Source organism: Podarcis gaigeae (genome assembly GCF_964106915.1).
Source record: "Podarcis gaigeae genome assembly, chromosome: 12".
NCBI classification, from domain to species: Eukaryota; Metazoa; Chordata; class Lepidosauria; order Squamata; family Lacertidae; genus Podarcis; species Podarcis gaigeae.
This window is the reverse complement of record NC_139688.1, coordinates 28,733,015-28,757,653: the sequence shown is the minus strand read 5'-3', so window position 1 is coordinate 28,757,653 and position 24,639 is coordinate 28,733,015. Positions and strand designations below refer to the sequence as shown.

Here is a 24,639-nt window from a genome sequence, read left to right as displayed (position 1 = left end):
ATTCCCTGTTCAGTTTTCCTGCCCCTGCAACCCCACCAAAACTCTCATTCACCTATGCATGCACTGTTATCTGTACATGTGCAGTGGCTGTCTCAAACATAAACCCACAGCTCAACTGTGAAGTGACTGTGGCTTAAGATTTTATTTTGGTTTGAAACATCAAGCAGAAGTATTTCTCAATAAACTACAGAATAGCTACGCATCATGGCTGATGTTGTGCATAAAAAGGTAAAGGTAAAGGTACCCCTGCCCGTACGGGCCAGTTGTGTCCGACTCTAGGGTTGCGTGCTCATCTCGCTCTAGAGGCCGGGAGCCAGCGCCATCCGAAGACACTTCCAGGTCATGTGGCCAGCATGACGAAGCTGCAGCTGGCGAGCCAGCACCAGCGCAGCACACGGAAACGCCGTTTACCTTCCCGCTATAAAGCGGTACCTATTTATCTACTTGCACTTAAGAGTGCTTTCAAACTGCTAGGTGGGCAGGAACTGGGACCGAACGACGGGAGCTCACCCCGCCACGGGGATTCGAACCGCCGACCGTACGATCGGCAAGTCCTAGGCACTGAGGTTTTGCCCACAGCGCCACCTGCCACCAGCATATGATGTTGTATGATGTTGTGCATACAAGGATTCAAAAATCAGTGATGATAACACACTAGAGCCAGAGTAGAAGTTACTATGTACACAGCCTCCATGGCATAGCCCCCACATTGGTGATGTCCTCAGGTGCTCTCATTTCCATTCTCTGATCAAAATTTGCTATTCACTCATACAGGAAAAAGTAAAGGGGACACTGTTGTGGTAAGGGCAAAAGCTAGGCTCCACAAGCTTATCTCCATCCATGACACTGAGTGGCCTGCTCTACAATGCCATGGATCCAGCAAGGAGTGCAATGTGTCTTTGTGCAGAGTTGACATGGTCAGGATCCCATTGAGCACATGAATCCTCCTCCTAGAAATACCACACCCACCAGGTAGACAGGTTGCAAGTATATTACACGAGATTCTAATTTTCCATCCCACTCTCCCAGCATTCCACTCCACCAAAAAATGGAACCTATGGGAAGGCAATGCAGCTAGAGATGGGTTTGGTTCTCAGAGTTTCCCATGTAAAACATGGGGCACAAGAAATGGGTTTCAATCAGTGAGACACAAGGGGAGAGGATCTGTTCACATCCCCAGACATTAGGGTCATGAATGGACAAGTTACCAGACAATGTTGCCTTTAGGTGTTCCCTTTTACTTTCTTCCATGTAAGTGAATGACTACTATCAACTCCTACAGGCATTATGCGGAAAACTCAATACGAAAGCCACGTGGCATGTTCAACTTCTGAAAAGCGTTTGAAAACTGAAGCAGTTACTTCTGGGTTTTCAGCGTTCAAAAACTGAAACGTTCGACTTCCGAGACGTTCAAAAACCGAGGTACTACTGTACTGTAAATAGTAGGTACATGGGATTCAACCCAGATTGGGCCCCTGACTCCTGATTTGGATCTCTCCCACACACCTGACTTAGGATGGTCATGTATCCTCTGTTTAAATGAGTTCTTTATTTGAAGGAAAGTCCAAACCAAGTTTGATTTAAACATAAAGAACCCTAAGAAATAAGAGAAGGAGGGGCCTTGGAGTTGCCCATCAACTGTTACCAGATGGATAGCACAGTGAGCAAGTGTGCAGGTCATCTGGTTACAGCCTTCCCTGCTATATTTAAATTATAGAGATTTATTCTATAATTCATTTTTCAGGTTGTGACCTGGAAAAAAAGCTATCCTTGTTCTTTATGTTTGCATCAGCAAGGAGCAGTCAACTGGTCCTTGCTGATAGACATATGCCGCCAGTCTTCTCAATAGGATTCCCACGCAGCCAGAGCCAGCCAAATGAAAATGCATTGCTCAGCACCAGTTGGTAAACATTGCACTCAATATTTCTGAAAAGCAGCCTTAAAGAGGAAGTTTTATTTAAAAAGAGTGAGACATAATGGATGCACAAAAACAGGTATGACGCATGTCTGGATAAGGGCAAGGAGTCATGTTTCCCTGCTAGGAAATGTGCTTAGCTTTTAAGACACTGTTTATAAATAACAACCTTGAGAAGTTCTAATATATAAGGATGCCTTCATTTTGTTTGGCTGCCTAACTTTTTGTTTCATGCATCCAATTTAAAAAAAAATTAAATCTAAGGTCATTAAAAAGTACAGGAAAGGGATGATATAAATTATCTGTCTTGACTGCCTTACAATAAAAGTCAGCAAACAAAGGTCAGATGCAGTAAGCGTTGATAATCACACTCTTCATGGGTTTCCTTACAGTTCATTATTTTTAACATACCACTTCACAGGTTATGAAATCAAAATGAATTGTTACTCAGCAAGAGTGAATTGGTGCTTGTCCTATATAATCTTGTTGTGTTCTCTGAGAATCTCCTCTACTTTAAGGTCTTTAGGTGCATCATTTGAAATGTCAACTGACTGCGAAGGACTGACATTATCTGACTGTTCCAGTTTTCTTGGTGCATTATACTTATTTAAGTATAGTCAAGCATGCTAGAAGCCTTTGCTAGGTGATGCTCTCTCCATCAAAATATGATAGAGAGGGAGAAAGATAGAGAATATCATGTCTTGCATTGGGCCAAACTTTTTACTAGAGCAAGCAACAATCTTAGAAGCTTCTAGAAAGGTAATTTATTTATTTGTTTTGTAAAATTTATGAATCACTTAAGGAAAAAAACCTCCAGCTTATTACCCAAATAAACAATGCTTGAAAAAGCATGAAAAGCTTATTAACATAACCTATCAATACTGTCAAGGGACGCAGGTGGCGCTGTGGGTTAAAGCCTCAGCGCCTAGGACTTGCCAATCGAAAGGTCGGCGGTTCGAATCCCTGCGGCGGGGTGCGCTCCCGCTGCTTGGTCCCAGCGCCTGCCAACCTAGCAGTTCGAAAGCACCTCCGGGTGCAAGTAGATAAATAGGGACCGCTTACCAGCGGGAAGGTAAACGGCGTTTCCGTGTGCGGCTCTGGCTCGCCAGAGCAGCGATGTCACGCTGGCCACGTGACCCGGAAGTGTCTCCGGACAGCGCTGGCCCCTGGCCTCTTAAGTGAGATGGGCGCACAACCCCAGAGTCTGTCAAGACTGGCCCGTACGGGCAGGGGTACCTTTACCTTTACCTTTTTATCAATACTGTCAAATAAGAAAAAAACAATACAATAAATATCCCTTTGTCAGTACTTCAGTGAAATAATCCAGACTATACACAACAGGGCAAAATCAAAATTAAGGGGCCAAAAATAGAAATAAAAATAAAGCTCAGCCACACTACTAGTGCCAGTCTTGCTAAACTCCAAAGCCACATCAGCCTGGCTAACTCAGAGGAGGTGAGGCCTTCTCACCAGACTGAACAATTCACAAGGTGGTCATGCTTGCATCAGTCTTCAGCCCATACACAGCTCATTGTACCCGACATTTGCCATATGGACAGGCAAGGGACCCATGTAGGCTGTGCATGGAAAATGATTTTAATAACTTTTCCCCTCCATTTGAACCTCTGGTAAAAATATTTAAATTTAAAATGCAGGTACATTGGGTATTAAAAAAGAGGTTTGTGGGTGTTCCAAATGGGTCAAGTAAACTGTTCCACAAGTAGAGAAAAATGCAGAAGACTGCCTCCTGTTTACAGAAGATGAATGTCTGTTACTGCAAGTTTATTCTGGATGCAGACACATTTTCTACCATCTAGGCTTAGTGTAGTGGGGAAGTGATCCAAATACTGTACTCTGACTTCTACGAAATATGAGAAGCAGGGAGGATGTTGTTCAGTGGCTCATCCGCTAGAAATGACCTTTCCCCCACTAAACTTGAGCCGTGGAGGCAATGCAGAGTATCTCAGTGCTGCCACACACCAAATGGAAAATCTTTGTTCACAGCTCCGTGAACTTTCCCCTACTAAACTTCACATTGAGATAAAATGTCTTCCACGTCCAGCAAGCTGACAAAGCTGTTTAATTGTGCATTATAGGTTATCAATAGGGGAAAGCTGGATTAACAGCCAACAGCTCTAGTTGTTCTTTTCATTTCACTGTATTTTAAAGTCTGTATAGAAAATTTTGCAGGGAGGTGAGGGTTATTGAACAGCTTCATGGCTTGGAAAAATTAAATATGTAACTCCTGTTGGAATGTTCTGAGGGCAAAATGGCTATGATCAAAGTCAGCAAAACAGGATTAGCAAATCTACAGATTCTTTCTTTCTTTATGATTCCTTTCCAAGTTTTGGTTGACCATTACAAGGAAGGACATTTCTGAAAAACAACTCCAACCCTGTTGCCACCCCGATGTTTATACCCATTTGTAGAACAGCAGCCCATACCCTGCAGGCAGATTGAATAAACTTTAACCAAGCTAATCCAAACAGCTTTCTCTGCCAATATAATCATGTCCAAAAAAGCAGCTAATGTTAACTTATTTTTAAATTTTAATAGTTTATTAAATTTCTTGAAGCTGCAGTCCTTTGCCCATGTAAATTCAATGGGATTTGATTCTGAGCAGATAGGTATAGGATTGCACTGCTACAGCATGTTTACCTATTAAGCTCAATGAGATTTAGTGCCAGGTGGGTATAGGATTTCAGCCTTAGTGACTTTTGTTTTTGTCAACACTGCTGCTAGGGAGACAGAGCTTCACAGCTGTCTGAGGATTCAAAAGGGGGAGAGTAAATTTAGAAAATGTTAGGAGTCAGTGGAAAAACAAGCACAGCGAAACAAATAGGTCTAGCAAGATAAGGCTGGTTAGTGATAAAGCCAGCAGAGAACTCTGAGAAAAAATGCCATTATGGCAACCCTTGCCCATGGGTTTAATAAGCATGCAGTTTTATTAAGTTCAACCACTTGCCTTTGGAACTTACACCTATTTTCTAAGAACACAGCTTAATGGTACTTAAGCCCTTATGTTCTTCCAGCTGCCCCTATTTACCAGGACCACTGAGCCACCCACGTCCCTATAATCGCCTTTGCCTGGACTTAACTGTCCAGGGGTCATTTACCTTTACAGTACCTTTTATTTACCAATAACATTTCTCATTTCTTGACTTTAATCAATCACTGACACTTCTTTCCCTTTTTGTGAATGCCTTGTTAAAAATTCTGCGAGTGTGAATGTCTCAGGTTGTCATTCTGCAGTGTTCATCTTCTTTTCCGAGCTCTCTATAAAATATTGTTTCTTGTGCATTGTAAATGAATGCAGCACACAGCTCACAAGAAGAGGCTGCAGCCTTATGTAACAGGGGTAGGGAACTGACTTGCTTGATTATTCTTACTATGGGAAAGTACAGTTAACCTGTATGCCCTTATTTTTATCTGTGGGTGCTTACAGATGGGTGATTATTGTGGGATGTGTGCTAATTGTGCAGGAAATACACACAACACCATTGGCATGAAAATGCCAGTCCATATTTTCCCCCAATTTGATTCCATTTACTATTTCAAAGAAAAATCTGGAAAGTTAAAAGAACCTGTTGCCACCAACCTGTTTTGCATATCTAAATGACCCATTTACAATATTAAGCTGCCATCTTGGGCAGCTTGTGTAATATTTGGTGAGCATATATGTAAATCAGCAAGCAAGTGTTCTTAGGACTGCAGCTATAATACCAAAACTTGCATTACACTTGGCCTTTCTTCACAAATTAATTTGATTAGGAGCTCAGGCAGAGGTCCTTCTTGGTAGTGGTGCCTGCCCTCCCAGCAGATGTCAAGGCAATAAGCAACTATTTTACTTTTAAAAGGCAACTGAAGGTGGCCCTGTTTAGGGAAGTTTTTAATGTTTGATGCTTTATTGTTTTTAATATTCGGTTGGAAGCCGCCCAGAGTGGCCGGGAAAACCCAGCCAGATGGGTGGGGTATAAATAATAATAATAATAATTATTATTATTATTATTATTATTATTATTATTATTATTATTATTATTATTATTATTCCTTGCTGAAAGGATCAGCTCCTTTAGTAATTGGCTTACTGGTGTGTTCTATGGTTTTTCTTTGCCTTTATTCAGAGGGAATTCAGTGCTTGATAGTATATTATATGTACAAATATCTCAGGTGGTACTTGGGCCTGGAAAAACTCCAGTTTTTCTGCTGACTTTTGGGCATCAGGATGGGAGTATTTTGAACCTCATGCAGGGGAGGGTTGCCCTCTGCAAGGAAGCAGAGCAAAACAAAAAACCCCAACCCCAATGGCCTTGCAGAGAAGAGGCATTAGCATTCAGACTAGCTGGATACATAAAGAAAGGATAGGGAAACCAGTATGAGGGGTGGGACCTTGAGAAATACAGCTAGAATTGGAGCAACTTCCACCTCATCATCAAACTGATTCTTCACAAGTCTACACAGCAGGTTCACTTTCTGAACACCACTGTGCAACTATTCAATCGGCATATAAACGCTGTCTTATTATGCCAGATACCAACAAACTACTATATTTACCATGAAGAGCGTATCACATGATCTATTGTCAACTAAACATCAAACGTAGCCACATTTACTCCAGACCTTCAGACAAGGACAAACTCGTATAGGATTTACACCAGCCACTTAAAACTGCAATGTTCACCTGGGAGAGTGAAGAAACAGATTAAGAAGTCAAAGTAGGTAACCATGACTGACCTACTAAAGGACATGTCTAGAGAGAAACCAAACTACTGGCTGCCACCCAAAGTTCCCAGCTAAAGCTTCTCCAGCATGCCATTCAGGATACATAGCCTATCCTGGAATACAATCCATTAAGCCTTTGCACCCACAGGTGCTGGGTTGGCAACCCCTGGCTTACAGGATTGTGGTGCAGGTCTGCAAAACCTCTTCACTCCATGATATAAATCAGGGGTTGCTGACCAGTTTTATGCCCACTGGCACACTTGGATTTTTGAGGAAGTGCTGTGTGCTAGTTCAATGGTCACTTCTTACCCCTCTCCCTCATACTATCCCACAAAGATACAAGAAGTGATAAAGCAAATGCGCACACACATATTGCTTTTGCAAGAGAACAGCAGAATTAATACTGAAAAGGACATAGAGCTGAAAGAGGAAGTGGAAAAGAGTGATTGTTTGACATGTGCTTTTCAAGAGAGAAAATCACCCTTGGCATCTCATGATCAGGATGTGAGTTTGTGTGTGTGTTCAGACGCTTTGTAGAAGTCAGATGAAGATTTCAAGGGTGCCACTGCATCCCTGAGGACTACATGGGTGTTTTTTTCAAATAATGTGCATATTCCAAGTGGATTCGTGTGTTACAGTAAAAACAGTGGAAGAGAAACAACAGAGTGTATATTCAGGGTGTATTTTTTTTAATCCATGCCCCTCCTCTGTTTGTTTGCTTTAATATCCAGCCTGAATAAAACTCCTGGGGAACTCTTCAGCTTGCTCACTATCTGGTGAAGTGTTGGAGAGCCAACATGGTGTAGAGATTAAACTGTAGGACTCGGATGGACCTACCAGGGGTGCCAACTTGAATAAAATATTGTGGGGGCCTTGGTAAACCCTGCCCCCAGTGCCGGATTTATGTATAGTCTAAGTAGACTGAAGCCTCTAAATCGAGGAGGCCTCCCCAGCCCCCCAGCGGGCAGTCTCCCCTCTCCCAAAATTGCAAACCCAAGACTTCATCCAAGAGCAGGGCAACTCGGGCCCAGCAACGATGAGACTCAGGGCCAGCCAGTGGGGCCCAATTTGAAACTGTAGGGCCCAACTTGAAAAAAATTTGTGGGGCCCTAGTTCACAGCCAAAATCTGCAGAATCTTAAGAGATATAAATCCGTGTGCTAGGTCATTTTCACAAGGTCAGCAAAGCCCTTCAGAAATCAGACCTGTTATTGAGTTCTTGTGCAGGTTTGTACAGTTCACTTCTGGATTTTTTAAAGAGAAGATTTTGATGAGCTTGAGAAACAAGCAAAAGCCAAATGTTAACTACAAAACAAGGAGACAAAGAGTGAGGGAACAGAAAAAAAAAAATGACAGAAGTGCACCTGATGCCTTAGTTGCACTTTCTTCAAGAGATAGGTTTAGGATAAAATTATTTTATCCTTCAAGTGCATCCTAAGATGAACCTTTGCACTTTCACTTTTGCGTGAGAAAAGCCATAGGCTTACAGTAGAGCATTCTCTGTCTCATACAGACCTTTATCAAATTATATACAAGGAAAAAATTCAGATGGCATTTCCTAATGTGGAAGCAATATTTCTTAGCTTTATGGTCACTAACTGCTCAGAGAGAGGAGTTTTTCAAGACTCAAAAGAATTAAAAATGAATTAAGGGCCACAATGTCTTAAGAGAGGAGCATTCTTTACTGAGCATTTAAGTGACAAACTTAGATAAACAATTTTTGATGAAGTTTTCTGATGTCCTTTAGAGGAGAAATTGTGAATTGCTAACAGATCTGCCTTTGATCAGTTGTGCTTCAAGGGAAGCTCACCAGTCCTCTGATTCTTAATATTTTCCAGCCCAGATAGATGTTAACCAAAGGATCTAACAATAGTCATCTCCTTGCGGGGGCAAGGAAGCATAGGAGAACCAGATGCATCACAAGAGCATCTTGGATGGGATGGCTTTCAAAGAGGGCTAGACAATTGCATGGAGAGGCCTATCAAAGGCAACTAGCTGTGATGGCTATGCTCAGCCTCCCCTGTTGGGAGGGAGCAATGCTTCTGAAAAGCACTTGCTGGAAGCCACAGACTCCCCCAATGTGTTTCTCAAGGACCCCTTCCTTCCCTCTGCCCCAGTACCTGAGGGTCGTTACATCACTCCAGGGATTTGGCCAGAACAAAGTATATGTTGGGAAAAGTCTCCCTCCCTGCAAAGAAAATGGAGGAATGAGCAGGCACCTGGCTCCCAGCCATGCTAGCACCAGTCTGGCGCATGAGGGTGGGGGACACGGGAAGGAAGCATTCCTATAGTATAGGGCACTCAACTGGCATTTCTACCTACCTGAACTCTGAGCCTTCCCCCCCTTGTTCTGGCCTGCCTCTCTTCTAAGAAAAATGCAAGCTCTTGCTGGAAGCCACTGGTGGGGAGAGTGTTCCTGTGATTCCCAAATGTTTCAGCATCTTTTTGTTCCTTTAGCTGCTTGATATAATCAGAGCATGGCAAAGTTGGAAGGGATCCCAAGGGTCATGTAGTCCAACCCCCAGCAATGCAAGGATCCTGCCCACAGCCAGCCCTGGCTGGGCTCCAAACTCCAGGCTTCTGGTTACCATTGTAATTCTGCATGGTGTGGAGAAAGGGGAGAGAGAAATGTGTTGCTTACATTCTCATAACACTGATATGAGATCCACACCATGCAGTCCTTTCAATAACGAAAGTCTGAAGGGCTGTCACATGGAGGATGGAGCAAGCTTGCTTTCTCCTGCTCTAGAAGCCCTTAGGGCCTGAAGCAGTGACTCTCCTTCCTTGGAGGTTTTTAAGCAGCGCTTGGATGGCCATCGGTCATGGATCATCTAGTTGAGATTCCTGCATTGCAGGGGTTGGACTAGATGACCCTCATGGTCCCTTCCAACTCTACAATTCTATGATGCTATATTTTAAAGAGCATCCAATGCACCTTTAAAGCACATGACTTCCCCCGAAATGATTCATGCCATTGTGGCTTCCCTTTCACAGACCTACAATCCCTAGAACCCCTAACAAACTACAATTCCCAGGATCATTTGGGGGAAGACATTTGGTTTTTAGAACAGGGATAAAGAACTTGCAGTTTGCTCACCCCCATTTCCTAGGAACCAGGAATGGAAAGCTCAAGTGCTTCTAACAGTGTGATTATAGGGAGCATCATGTATAAAATATTGAATGTAATAGGGTTATTAAGGTAATTGTATCAGAATTATTATGGGAATGTCAAGGAGGGAGGGGGAAAGGGAGAGTGTGGAATTCTGGTGGTGAGTGAGGATTAGATGAGGATTTGTAAGGGAGTTTGAATGTGAGGCAGTTGAGAGTCAGTTGAGAGCAGTGGGTTCTGGAAGGGGTGGTTGAGCAACTAACTATTCATTTTAGGATCAGTAGTCTAGTCATCATTTTTGTAATAAAGCAGCATATAAGATAAAGGGAATTTGAGGCCATAAGCTCAGGTATACACACCATCCTACAATCATTTAGTGAATCATCCATACAGTCTCCTTTAGTGAGGGTGCAGTACCTAGGATCTAGACCAAACATTGATATTTTTTGCTCTTTTCTAGTTTCATAGGTTTATGTTCTGGTTCTTATATGTAATAGGGGTGGGGGCTCTTTAAATACTGGGGGCTGCCACACACTCCTTTTCTTCTTTAAAAAAATAATTTCCCCTCATTTTCAAAAGCACATGCACTGTCTCTTCAGGTTCTTCAGTTACATTTGTTTAGACATTGGTGTTATATGCAGTATTGTATAGGGTTGGGAAGAAAAGAGTGACCACCCCGCATAATCAACATAGTGCACCCACACCATTTGAAGGGAAATGCCCATCTCCTTTATGAAGCCCCCACAGCCCCTAGAAGTTGGCTCCTATGGCACTTATGGAATGAGAGTTCAAATCCCCACTCACTCATTAAGCTCACTGGGCAACCTTGAGCCAGTCACTGTCTCTTAGCCTAACCTACCTCACAGGGTTGTTGTTGGATAAAACAGGGAAGGGAGGAACCACGTGTGGCCTCTCCTTGCACATCATGGAGAAATGCTGGTATATAAAAGTAAAAAAAGTATATAAAAAGGGAATGATGCTACCCTTTGGGGGGGGGAAAACCCCACCTCCATGGTTCGAACGCTGCCTAATTCCACATTTACCATTCTTTTAAAAGCCTCACTTTCCCAGTGCTTCTTGAACACCAACTCCCCTCAAAAGAATGTGAAGATATTGCAATCATGCTATCGTGACAACTAACCGATTGCAGTGCCAGAAAACAACCCCCTTCCAGCCTCAAGTCCGTGAAACCATTGGAAGGAGCACATCTTGATTTGTGTGCTAAAATGGGACGGTTTATATTTAGGATGTTTTGCTAGGGTGGGGGAGGATAATTTTTCAGAAGGGCACTTCTTCTCTTTTCAGGGAGCGAGCACGTTTCTCTCACAATGTGCAGCCGCCACCACACGTTCCCCCACAATTTACATATAAGCTAAACAAGCTATAGCTTAGGGCCCCGGGCCCCCCCAAAAAAAAATTAAAGGGGGAAAAACTGGGTGTACATTTCCAAATATAAGATAAAAAACAAGTAAAATAAAACCTACATACAGCAACAGCATTTTGTGTTGACCTCTTCTGGGATGTAAGCAATGGGCCCCGCCTGCTAGCCTGCTCCCTAAAATATCACTGGTTTGCTCATTTCTATATACAGGGTGCCGGCATTCTGCATGTGCAAATGGCTTTAGATACCTGTTAGGTCCATCAATTACCATAAAGCATATACAGTATTCAGCACAAAAAACAGCGACAAATTGTTGAGAAAGGACAGCTGGACATATAAAGGGCCCCATTACCTTCAGTAGCTTAAGGCCTCATCAAACCTAAATCCGGCCCTGCCCCCCCCCCCCCGCCTCGTTTCCCATCCCTTGAAGCGCCCCCGCGCCGGGTGTTCTCCTGCTTCTTGGAAAAACCGGCACATCCCGCCTCCTCCCTCAGGAATATGCCGAGCTGTTTATCGCCCGAGGCCCGCCCGAAGTCAAAGCGCCCACAGTACGGATACAGCCTTCCCATTGGCCCTTTCTGGTAAAACGACCCGCCAATGACGAGCGGGTCTGGCCGCGCTCCATTCTCTCTTCTCCCCACCCCCCCGGCCTCCCAACTCCAACGGCTCAGTCTCGCGCCGGTCATTTGACGGTTTCTTCAACGGCAGGAGGGGAGCGGGGGGGGGAGAGAACTAAGGCTCGGGACTTGGACGAGGGAGGATGACACCGTGTCCTTCCATCCCCCAACTGCGTAAACAAGGGCAAGTGGGTCGAAAGAAAGACACACCCACTTTCCGTGTGCCGCCTCCTCCGCCACGCCCCTCTCCCTTTCCTCCCACAGCAGCCGAGGCTTCTAAGGAGCGAAGGGCTAAAGGTCGCCACACACGCACGCGAGATACCTGGAAGGGGGGGAGGTGGCTGTGGGAAGAGCCAGCTCGGGGCAGTTAGCCTCCGGAGAGGGGGCGTGGCTTGGCGCTCGCGCTCCGGACACGCCCCCCGGAGGGAGGGTTCGAAGTGGTAAATAAGGGGCCGCACGTGCAGGGCGCGAGGCGAAAGGGTTTGAGCGGGGGAACCGCGCAGACATACATACACTCCAGCCCGTTGCTCACGGTCATCGTTTCGCTGCTGCTGGCGCCGCGGAGCCATGAAGGCCGCTCGCATCGCGATTCGCAGCGCGGCCCCCTTGGCGGGCGGGGAGCGGGCGCCCCGAGAGGTGGAGCATTTTGCCCGCTACTCTCCGTCGCCGCTGTCCATCAAGCAGTTCCTGGATTTCGGTGAGGGCAGTTGCGGTGCGATCGACGCGTGTGTGAGAGAGGGAGAGTGGGGGCGGCACGGGGTGGCCGCTGTGGGGCAATGCCAGAGCAAAAGGGGGGGGGGGGTTGAGGTGGTCGCTGGTGATGGGAGATGGCCTTCTGGGACACCGCCTAGTAGGGTCCTGCTTGAGATGACTCTGTGTGTGTGTGTGTGTGTGTGTGTATAAGAGGTGCAGTTTAGTGTGGAGAGGCCATAAGGCTTAATGGTCTTATGGACCCCCCTCCCCCATAGATCAGCCTGGTACCCCCCAGATGCTGTTGGACTGCCAGCCCCAGACAACACAGCCAGACAACATCTGGAGGGGTGCCAGGTTGGCAAAAGTTGCTACAGATAGCAAAGTCTATGACTGCACTCACTTCAAGTTGTGGGAAGTCAGTCCTGTTGCATTAGGGGTTTCATTCTGTTAAGTGGGGGGTACCCCTGGTCCTCTGTCCAAAGCAGTGTAAGCTGAGGGAAAGGAGGGTGAAAACGATTTTGCTTTGGGGTGTGGGTGTGCCTGGATAATGCTCCCAAGAGGGATGGGGTGGGTGTGGAATGTTATCTCCATCTTTTCTTACTGGCTTGCATTCAAGCAAATTGCAGTGGGGTAGCTATGTGCATCTATCACAGCAAAACCAAAAGCAAACAAGTCTCAGCTACCTTAAAGTGCTTAATCAAGTTCTTTGTTACATCAGCTTCTGTGGACTGGAGTCTGGTTCATCAAGTGAATTCATCTGATGCAATCCACACATTTGATGCTATGGGATCTAGTCCAAAGGAGTTTATGCCATGATCTCTTAGGCTGCAACCTTATGTACACTTCTCTGGGAGTGAGCCCTGTTGACAGGGCCAGCCCAAGACATTTTAGGACCTGAGCCAAACCACAAAATGGTGACCTCTCTCCTCACCAGGGAGGAAGGGGTGAGTGAAGATCTGTATCAGGTGAAAGGGGGGGGGGAATAAAGATCTACATTGAGATCTGTTGTCCCTCTGGATTATGCTGCCCAAGGTGGTTTCCTCACCTTGGTGTGCCAGCCCTGACTATTAACCTTGCTTCTGAATAAACTTGCACTACAAATCTTTAAGGATCCCCAAAACTGCCTTTGATTTATTCATCTTTTGCCCTTGTAGTCCAGCTGAAGTTTTCATTTGTTGTTAGCATATTTTAGGACTGCACAGAGCTCCATGGAACTGTCAACCTGTTGAACATATAGATTTTTTCATCTTTTTTTCTCTGTGGTTTTGGTATGCAACAATTTTGTTATGCAACAATTTTGGTTCTATTAGAAAGCAAATGTGCAGGGAGAGTTTTGCAGGAAATTACTATAGTTTACAGGAATTCTCAATTCTCAAGTTAAAAAAATAACATTGTATGCTCTTTCCCTTCATATGGTACTTATTAAATCTATTATGCAATCAAATGTGAAGCATTTGGAAATAGTTCACCTAAGTAAACATTTGTCTACATGCCTGTGTTTCTAAACTATATTTTTCTTAGTCACTGAAATTGGTTCTATACTTTTTAATGTTAGCTTTTAAAAACTATAAAGAAGCAGTTTTACCTTTTTTTTTAAATGGCAGCTTTTCAAGGGTGCTTTCTAGGAATCTTCATAGTTGTTTACTCTATTCTCATTGGCTCAAGTTGCTTCACATGTTCTATTACAAATGCTAGAAAAAAAATGGTAATAACTTCAAGTCACAAAGTATGAAAATAGGATTTTGTCCTCTAGTTCTGATTAATTGGATAAGTAATTTTCAGCATTGCTCAGTTTATTACTTTTAGCCTGGCCACCCATAGTAGGCTTTGTTAGTTTATTATTGCTGACACTGTATTCAGTCATTCTTCAGCCATCAGTGTCAGTCTGTTGTGTGATAGAAAAAGCTGTTTTTCATTTAGTAGATACAGTTTAAAACTTTACAACTTATAAGCAGAAAAAAATATTAATCACTCAGCTGCTAGATATATAAATACACATGCCAGTGTGTTAGGTGTGGTCTGCTACTTGCAGCTAAAAGGAATTATTTAAAGCAGTAGTAATTTTGCCAAAGCTTTCTATACATGCTTGTGGTTTCACCAGATCTCTGTTGTGGCTGGTTAGCAATGATTGGCTTTTGTTCGTCTCTATTTTCTGTGAGGGCCCACAATTTTTACTTGTAGAAAAGCCAAAGGCATTTTAAAATTACATACTCTTAATGTTAAGTAGTACTGTACTTGTTGAACTTAAAATAGAGTAAAGCACTGTGAAATTTATATGCATTTGTGGGGGTTTGTTTGTTAATATCTCAAGAGACAGATAGTGTTCATCATTCTTCTGAACACTTGGTGGAACACAGCTGGGATGTGGCCTAGTCCACTCTTCCCAAGTATGGTCCTGTGCATGTTTACTCAGAACTAAGTCCTACCAAGTTCAGTGCAATTTACTGTCAAGGAAGTGCACATATGATTGCAGCTTAGACCTTTTTCTTAATCCTTACCAAGAAATTGTAACTACATATAATATGGCTTAAATCAATAATAGTTTATAGCTGATTTTATCTGGGGTAAGTCATATCATAGCTCTGTTCCCTAAGAGCACATTGGTATTGGGGAAATGTGTGACAAGCAGAAGACACCTGATGATTTTCAGAGATTACTTTGTATTTACTGCTGCCATTGTGCAAAACATCCTTTAGTTTTAATAACTAGCAGTCACTACACGATCTTGCACTGGTAGCTGAGCTACTTGATTGTATAACATAAAGTTGACATATGATATCTTGAAGCTATTCCTTATGGTGCTTATATGGAAAACAACTTAAACGAGCTGGCTTTTGTTTTTCAGGGTCAACTAATGCATGCGAGAAAACATCTTTTTCTTTTCTTCGGCATGAACTTCCTGTGAGGCTAGCAAATATCCTAAAAGAAATCGACTTCCTCCCTAGCCGACTGTTAAGCACTCCTTCAGTACAGTTGGTAAAAAGTTGGTAAGTAGCAAAACTTACGTAACACATTTTACTACGTTCAACTTAATCCTGCTTTTGTATTTTAAATTTCAGAAAGCTTCATATTTACCTTGCAACAGTAACAAGAACCTTTACAGTGGTACCTTGAGTTACAAATGCCTCAGGTTACAAACACTTTAGGTTACAAACTCCGCTAACCTGGAAGAGTTACCTCGAGTTGAGAACTGTGCCCCAGAATGAGAACGGAAATCGTGTTCCAGCGGCAGCAAGAGTCCCCATTAGCGAAAGCACGCCTCTAGTTAGGAACAATTTCAGGTTAAGAACGGACCTCCGGAACGAATTAAGTTTGTCACTAGAGGTACCACTGTATTGGAAGCTTGACAGGTTGCTAGTAAAATGCAGGTCATTATATCAAGGCCATAGCATAGAAAAGCACGTGCTGGACGCACAACTATGGCATCCTCTGTAGTCATTTTATAGCTGCCGTGGCTGCTTGTTAAATGTGAACTAAGATGCTGTGAAGCCTCACATAATTGTCTTCTGCCCATGTAGTGTTATCATAATGATGACATTCTGCACAATCAAGATAAAGGAACTGCGTTTTAACAGCTGCTGTGTTTGTGCACAGATTTGGTGGCATTGTTTGCGTCCTTGGTATGTGCAATGCTGTATACCAACTGATACCACACACCTTTTAAAAAAACATATAATAGTGAGCTGGAGATAGCTTAAGAGGCATGCATACAAACATTGAGGCAGGCACATAGGAATTTAAAATATATTTTTCTACTCCTAAACTTAACTGAAGTCCTAGTAGTCTGTTTGCTCATAGTTTGCCTTCTACGTGAGGTCACCGAGTTACTGAATTGCTAAAGCAATCATATCTCTCCAGTCAATTTTCCCTGGCCTATATGAATAATTCATGGTTTACTTTGTATATTAACAGGTATGTTGAAAGCCTAATGGAGCTGGTGGAGTTCCGTGACAAAAAATCAGATGACCACAAAGTTCTATCAAAGTAAGTTCTTATGAGTTGTGTTGTTAGTAGCTTTACTTGCTTCACAGTAACAGCTGACTTGATGGGTTGCTCAACTAAGCAAGCATGAACATTATTCAGTTCAGAATACAGAGACTACTGATCATATGATAATGATCAAAAGCTTTTAACAGTATAGCTAACTGACACCTGATACTGCAAAAAATGGCACATTGAAATAAAATAAGTCAGCAATAAATTATAAACTGTCAAGATAACATTAAGATGCTTCAATTATCTTGACAGAATGAATGGTGAAAAAAATAACTTAATTCAGTTTTGCTTTGCTGCCTTCGTCAGATAGGCCAAGTCTAAATTTATCCCCCCCTTCCCAGTTTCATAGATGCCATTGTCAAAGTCCGAAATCGGCACCATGATGTAGTGCCCACAATGGCACAAGGGGTTCTAGAATACAGAGATTATTCCAAGATGGACCCATTCATCAATCAAAACATCCAGTACTTCTTGGATCGCTTTTACATGAACCGGATATCTATTCGAATGTTAATAAACCAGCACAGTAAGTTGTTTTTCCATCCCTTTGACAAGTTGATTTTAATGTTTTTGTCAAACATTCTTAGAAATATTTGATGAACTGTGGATTTTATTAATCATTTATCTTTGCTGGTTGTAAAAAGAAAAATGACAAGTGTAAATTATATAAATTATTATGAGAGGGAGAACAAGGGTCAAAAGCAGAAAGTAGTTAGGTAATAAACAGTATAGCTAAAAAGCAATGAAATGTGTGTACATAACAACTCCAGTACTAAAACCTGGTAAAGTAGTACACACAAGGGGAAATGCATTGTGATACAGATGCCTCCAGACTAGAAAAATGTAAATGCCAAAGCGCTTCACTGTAGTAGATAGAATAGCAGATAAAACCTAGTTCAGCAATGAAGCTCACTAGATGGCCTTCAGCAAATCACTGACCCTTGGCCCATCATCCCTTACAGAGCAGTTATAAATATAAAGTTGGATAGTCCCTTCTATGTCACCATGAGCTCTTGTGGGAAGGAGAGATAGGACAGGGCTGCCATACGTCTGGATTGTTTTAAAAGGTGGAATTGAAATTCGGGAGGAATTTCCAAAAGGTGGCACTTTGTCCTTTTTATTATTGCTAAAAATCATCCTTTAGATAGCTGTAATGTTGAGCAACCTGGAAAAAAATTGACCATTTTGTCTTTTAATTCAACAGCGCTTATTTTTGATAACAATAACAATGTGGGTAATCCAAAGCACATTGGATGCATTGACCCTTGCTGTGACGTTGTGGATTTGGTGCATGGTACGTATATGAAATTGTCAGCATCCCCTGGTGCATTACCAGTTTAAGAAAGTGAAAGAATTGTCAGTCTTTCATGAGTATCCTGGCTTCACATCTAAGTGCAGAATATTTTGGGGAAGGACTGTAGCATTTCCCTTGCGTGCAGAAGGCCCCATGTGCCTTCTCATGTGTCTTCAGGTGGGGCTGGGAAAAGATTCTTCCTAAAACCCTGGAGAGCCTCTGCCAGTCAGAGTCAATTGTGCTTAGGAAGGTGGAAGAGTCAATTGCACTATGGTATAAGACAACTCCGTATGTTCATCTATATGCCTACCTGCATATTTTGACCGTCATGAGACAGGGATCTTGGCAAGTTGCACACTTTTACATTCAGTAGTGAGTGAATGAAGGGTGGAATGCCTGTTTTTAACGGGTCATCAGAATTTTCTCATGCAGTCAGGTGGCATTGCATTTATGTTGGGTACAGCCCTATTCAGCCTGCTGCATGCAAGATCTGTTGATTTCCACGTGACAGACATGTGCAGTTAGAAGTCTTGGGTAATATTTAACAGATATTTCAGTGGCATTCCGTGCCTTAATGCTGACAGTTATAATTCAGCTTTCTGTATATACAGAAGCCTTATTTCAATGCTAGAGAGCACAGCCTGGAGTAGTCTGGTATCTAGGATATGCCTAATGATGCATAAGAGTTTGTGTTAAATCGTGCTTCATTTTTTCTTATTAAAATGAATTCCAGATGCTTTCCAGAGTGCCCAGATGCTTTGTGACCAATACTATTTCGCTTCTCCAGACTTAAAGCTTACTCAAGTGAATGGTGAGCGCATTTTCCTCTTTTCCACCGTATCAGGGTAGCTCTTTGGTTTCTCCTCTTTAGAAGCTTTTTGCTCTTACTGCTGACCCACTTGTCTAGAATTGGAGGCTTACTATTTTCCCCCCTTGAGAAAGTGCTAAATTTGCACGGTTGCATTCATTCATATGATGGAATATGCCAGACCTGAATGAGCACATGGACATGTAATTCTGATAGGGTTGGCATCCGCATTTCCTTAAAAGAAATCAAAAGAAGAAATTAGCTTAGCTGCAAATCCACCATTATAATAGTTCAAGAATGTTTTTGCTCATGAAGGATGGATTGCAGGAAGTTTGTACTTCTTCAATACAATACAAACTTCTGCAAAACAAGAACATTCATAACTACAGTACTATAGAATAATAAAGGATAACAAATTTCAGGATGCAGTGTTAAATGCACAGATCTTAATTGAAAGCATTTATTCTGGACACACAATAACAATTGTTTGAAATTGAATAGCAGCTGTGTGCTGATTACTGTTTGTGCATCTTCCTGCAGGAAAGGCAGCTGGACAGCCTATCCACATAGTATATGTACCATCCCACCTCTTTCACATGCTGTTTGAACTTTTCAAGGTTTGTGTTTGCAATTATGAAACATTCATTTTTTGCCTCCATATTTATGTGTGCGTTAGCAGCAGCATTTGTTCAGCACTGTTTTTACTATTTTGCTTGATGCCTTGGACTCCTTTGGAAGGAAGAAGTGGAATAGAAATCTAATGATACTTTAGTATATTGACTGGAATTAAAAATGGCAAAAATTAGAGCAACTCAGATGGAATTAAGTCCTCCTGATTCTTCGTTTCTCCTAGAATGCAATGAGAGCAACAGTTGAACACCAGGAAAACAAACCTTCCCTTGATCCAGTTGAGGTGACTGTTGTACTTGGAAAGGAAGACCTGTCAATTAAGGTATCTTACAAGGCTTTTTCCCCAATACAATAGATGCAACATATAACATAAACTTGCAAGTGGGGCACTTCCAGACAACCTGTTTATTGAGCATTTTTCCTGATTTGTTTTTGAGGAGGTTAAATCATGTTGTATCACCAGCATTATCTCACTTTTCCCATGCATTTCCCTAGCACTTTCTGTATTGCCAGTATGTGACTGAATCCCACCCCAAAATAGTGACCGTCTGGAAGCATCCAGAGTCTCATAGGTTTAAAAAGATTTGGTGTGGAATAGATGGGTAGTCAACTGCAGCAAAATTACAATAAGCTGTCGCTAGCCAAATACTGTTTTGGACAGTATTGATTTTTAAGGAAAAGATAAGCAAATTTGATACAGGATGATCCTTAAAGCAGAAATGATTTAGTGGCTTTGTGCGGGCATTAGTGATACTTTAACAAGGATTAGAAACATGCATTTAATACCTTTTGTGTGTGTTCTCAACTAGATATCTGATAGAGGGGGTGGTGTTCCAGTGAGAAAAATAGAAAGCCTCTTCAGCTACACATATTCTACAGCACCAAAACCTGTGATGGAAAAGAATTCTACTCCTCTGGTAAGAGATGAAGCTATAAGAATTAAGCTGTAAGATGAGAGCTGAGTCTTTGTAGCAGCCCTTGTTCTTGTCAAAGACTTGGATTCTGAGTTCATTGACAAAAACAATGCTTCCAGGTGTACACGTAAGCACGCCTGATATCTGTAGTGACTCAACCATGCTGATCACTTCCAATTCATAGAAACAGCCTTGTTCTGGTTGCACAAATTCAGACTCTGGATGGGGGTGCACATCAGGGTTTCTGTATTGGGAGGAGAGGAGTATTGTCTCAGCCCCCTCCTGTAGTTTGGTGTGTACAATTTGTACGCAGGTTTACCTCTCCCAGACCTGATAGTGACCCAATACTTGGCATGTATTTCCACCTCTTCCCCTTTCTGTTCAGCATTACTAATTATGTAGACAAGCAACCACTAAGGAGCCTCCAAAACTAGGTCAGTAGTGTTGCATTATTTTAGATTGCCTTTGTTTATAATGCAAACTACGACTGCATTATACAGGAGAGAACTTGCTTTCCTCATATTTCTCCTGTGAAGAATCATTGTAGAGCACATCATTTTTCGTTGGGACTCCATACCAATAGGATCTGCACAGTGTGACACTTGTACAGTACTTAGCCTAGGAAAGAAGGACCCCATCGTTCCAATTAACAAAATGCTTCATTTCTTTCTAGGCTGGTTTTGGTTATGGCTTACCCATTTCTCGCCTGTATGCTAAATACTTCCATGGGGACCTCAATCTGTGTTCCATCTCTGGTTATGGAACAGATGCTCTCATCTACTTAAAGGTATGTTCTGCCCGTCCCCAATCCCAGTAATTTTGTAGTGCTGCAACTGTGCCTATCACCAGCTTATTTGAATCAGGTTTGTTTTTAATTTATTAGTAACTTGAGGTTTATTACTTTAAAGTAATAATGATTACTTGTATCAATTGTACATTAGTCATCAGCGAGTCTTTGCAGAATATGCTCTTCAAAAGACTGCTGTTGCCTTTGTCTAAGTAGGTCATTGTAACTTATTTTATTATTTGGATTACAAGCCATCTTGGCTATTTTATAGAAATATAGAAGTATTACAATGTGATAAATTAAAAAATAATTGAAAGTATGTGCCGAAATGAGAGTTCTTAATAAATTAGATTGGCCACCTTCACATTAAAAATAATCTGACTTTGCTTTTCCCACAAATACTGAGTTTAGTCTCTCTCACTACTTGTCATTCCTGTATTATCAGTTAGTGTTCTGTCTTTAAGATTGTTATAAGTGTGGTCCATCATAAATTTCAGTCTCAAAAGATTGGCAGAACAATCAAGTCTCAAACTTTGAATCAAACTTGTTCCAGGCTGTATGTTTGCTCATAACGAGGCTCAGTAAAAAAAAAATCAGTTTACTACATTGATAGTAATGGTGTAATCTAACTATATTTGGTCTTGCTTTCCAGGCCCTTTCCACAGACTCTGTAGAGAAACTTCCTGTTTTCAACAAGTCTGTTTCGAAGCATTATCAAACCACTATAGAAGCAGATGATTGGTGTGTTCCAAGTAAAGAACCAAAGAATGTGTCAAGGCAGACTGCAGCTGCATGAAATCTGCATTTCTCCAGAACACTGAAAGTGGATCAAACCAATGTTTCAGATAGGACTAATGAAACGAATAACTAGAATTCATTTCTCTTCTATACCAGGATTTAGCAAGAGAAGAAATTATATGGAAGACATGATTACAGCATAGACTGCATGTACTGTATTTGTACTACAGCATGTCTAATGATAATGGATATGTTAGGAGAATCAAAATGCATAGAAAGATGTGCACATCATTTCTTTTTAGCTTTTTGAAATTTAAATTAGCACTCCCAAGTACTAATATTTTCAGACTTCTGAGGTGGGACTTGATAATATTCAAAAAACGTTATGTTGTGGTTGAACTCCAGTACACATCAATTTTCCCCATATCCAGTCAGTAGGTATTTCATCCTATTACAAAATTATGACTTTAAGTATATTTGACATGCTCAGCCGACAAAGTCTAGTTGAAAGAGCACCGACAACAGGCTACCTTGACTGCAGTTGTTTGGCTTGATCAAGAGTGCAATGCTGAAAGTTGCATATTTCTAAACTTGCTCCAAATGGTGAACATTACTTGAATTTTTAAATGTAAAATAGCTGTATTTATGTATAGCGTTTTCATTGCTTTTCTAATGCTGAGATTTTGCTCTTCTTGGAGAAGAATCTTAAAGTGATGTCAAGGAAGTGACGGTTAGATATTGTGAAGATAAAAGTTTATTAGCTGTATCTTGGTGTATGGCTCGCAGCTCAGTACAGTGAGGGAGCAGCAGTACAAATAGGGTATTTTAAAGATACTTAAATTGCAAGTCATTGAGCAGGATATGAAGCTGTTTGTGAGAGGGGAGATGGGTTCTCTAAATGGTACTGTTACTATGTATGTGTGTGCACACCCACTATGTTTTCAGGGTGTAAATTTGAATCATGTATGTTAATTTGGGGGCCACCTGCCACAGCTCAATTTGAAAAAAAAAGTGACTTTCAATGCTGTAAATGTTAAGATTACTCTTGAGACATTTGCAGGGATGTGATGATAAAACAGGTTGTGGAAGATACTGTTCCTGTATCGAAAATGCATAATGAACAGCTGTGAGAAATACTATTTCTTTGTGTAACTGCAAAGAACGAGGGTGGCAGAGTGTCTCTTTTTGTGACGAGATCATTGGGAGAATATTCCATTCCAAATTGTGCTGCTAAAAGGCAGAGAATTTGATCAGGGCCCAGCTAGTGACAATCCAGGTCAGTCTTCTTTTTTCTTTTTAAAAAAAGCAATGTGCTAAAGAGCGAAAACTACTTTATGTTTAAAATGATTGCTATCTGTGGAGATTTAGTGTCTGCTCAGTTGTGGACAGCAATGAAGCTCCCACATTTGCTGATGTCCATTTTTGCTGTGGACATTGGGTTCAGTTGAATTGGTAATCCCAGCCATGTGAGGCTATTATGTGCAGTTGGTACCCTGTACCAACAAAAGGCTTAACAGCTAACATTGCTGGAGTATTGGGTGTTTTTGTTCCTTCCTGTTGTCATTGTAGTTCAGTTTTGGGAAATGCTGAAGATTTTTGTTCTGCTGCAGTGCCTATTTGTATATGCTTGATTATGAGGAAACAAGTGTGTAGGTGACATGCTAATTTGCTATTGCATACTTGAGATGAAGAACTAAGGGGTGAGGTCTTAATGCTGTGCATTAAGTTAGTGTTATGGTGTTATCACAGTGGCAGCATTAAATAACAAGATGAATGTCATTCATATATAATCCCCATATGTTCACCCATAATGTTTGGATAACTGTGACAGAATTTGTGACTTTCATACAGTGCATACAATCTGCTACAGATGAGTTGTTTTACTGTTTTAATAACCAAAGGTGCCATCTTTCTGTCACAGACCATATTATCACGCTAAATGGATACTAGAATTCCTTTTGCTGAAGTATATGGCTGCAGTAAAGGCAAGCCTAAGTATGCCATTGACTTTGAGCAAAATAAGCTTTTGGTGCTGTTTTATGCTCAGTACAAAGTGAAAAATGCAGTGTAAAAAAACCTAAATTTTTGAAGACTGAATTATTTCTTCCACAGTGTGCCTTCGAGTTCAGGTGTACTCGAGATGTATTATAAGATTTTTAATAAAATTGTGGTGGTTTTTTTAAAAAAATACTGCTTGACTCTTTTCTTCTCCACCCTCCTCTTAAATCATGCAAGCAATGAATTGCCTGTTACATGGTTGATTTCTAAGTCTGCATTTTATTTTTTAGTCTATCCGTTTTTTTAAATTACATGTCCTTGTTATTGGGGGGGTCGGACATTATTGCTTCCATTTTTGGTCCAACAGTTTATTTCTAGTTGTTGCTCAGTTATTACTGCTATTCTATAGCTTGTAAACAGTAACACTGTCACTTCTTTCAAACAGTGAACTCTAGTAGCTGAGCGCTTAGCAGTCTGGAAGCAAAATTAAGGTAGTGGTTTCTATCTACATGGTTGGGCAGTTCCTCCAATATGCAGGTGTAAGAGAAAAAGCACCCCAAAAGACCTTGAAATTTTTTTTGAGGCTTCTGTTTATAATGGAATGTTGGTATGGAAATAAATGGGGAAGACACAACCCACTTACTCAGCCCCCTAATAATTTACAGTAATTGCAGGAGGGAGGGAATGAGGATTAGGGAAATGTTTTTTTAAACTCACAGCATACAACGACCCTGTCCCCACACAGGGATGTCTTGAAGGAAGGCAAGGCTAAAGCCAATACACTTTCAATTTGCCATGTGCCATCATCCTCACCTGCTTACTATCTACAGTATAAAGATCATTTTGTTCACAGGCAACATGTAAACTCCAGCTTTGTAGCACTATAACATACCACGGAAAAGTCTCATGATGTGCAAAAAGAAAAAGTCAATCCCGGCTCCCTCGTTCTGAACTAGAGAATTCCTATTGTGGGTTTGGAGAATTCCTCTTTTGGGGTTGTGATGTGCTGCAACGTTTTGTTCAGAGTCCAATTTGTCT

General features: G+C 41.7%; 2 protein-coding genes across 6 annotated transcripts in view; one reads left to right on the top strand and one right to left on the bottom strand.

Moving 5' to 3' along the window:
- The window catches only part of DYNC1I1 (dynein cytoplasmic 1 intermediate chain 1), a 230,124-nt gene extending 218,001 nt beyond the window's left edge, over positions 1-12,123 (bottom strand). For 2 of the 5 annotated variants that reach the window (XM_083705284.1, XM_083705288.1), the window contains exon 1: positions 12,066-12,123. Coding sequence is in view for 2 of the 5 variants with exons in the window: in XM_083705286.1 (XP_083561412.1) it covers positions 6,470-6,472 (3 nt within the window). In the remaining 3 variants the exon portion in view is untranslated. Of the gene's footprint in view, positions 1-6,469; positions 6,597-8,958; positions 9,017-11,478; positions 11,572-12,065 lie in introns of those variants that run through there. The other 3 variants (XM_083705286.1, XM_083705281.1, XM_083705290.1) reach the window with 3 other exon arrangements.
- Positions 12,124-12,171: 48 nt separating this feature from the next.
- On the top strand, positions 12,172-23,791 carry PDK4 (pyruvate dehydrogenase kinase 4). The gene is made up of 11 exons (XM_083705375.1): positions 12,172-12,440; positions 15,282-15,423; positions 16,349-16,420; positions 16,774-16,958; positions 17,637-17,726; positions 18,460-18,537; positions 19,075-19,151; positions 19,388-19,486; positions 19,974-20,081; positions 20,752-20,865; positions 21,518-23,791. The coding sequence occupies exons 1-11, from the start codon at positions 12,311-12,313 to the stop codon at positions 21,659-21,661; spliced, it is 1,239 nt and encodes a 412-aa protein (XP_083561501.1). The 5' UTR covers positions 12,172-12,310; the 3' UTR covers positions 21,662-23,791.
- Positions 23,792-24,639: the final 848 nt, after the last annotated feature.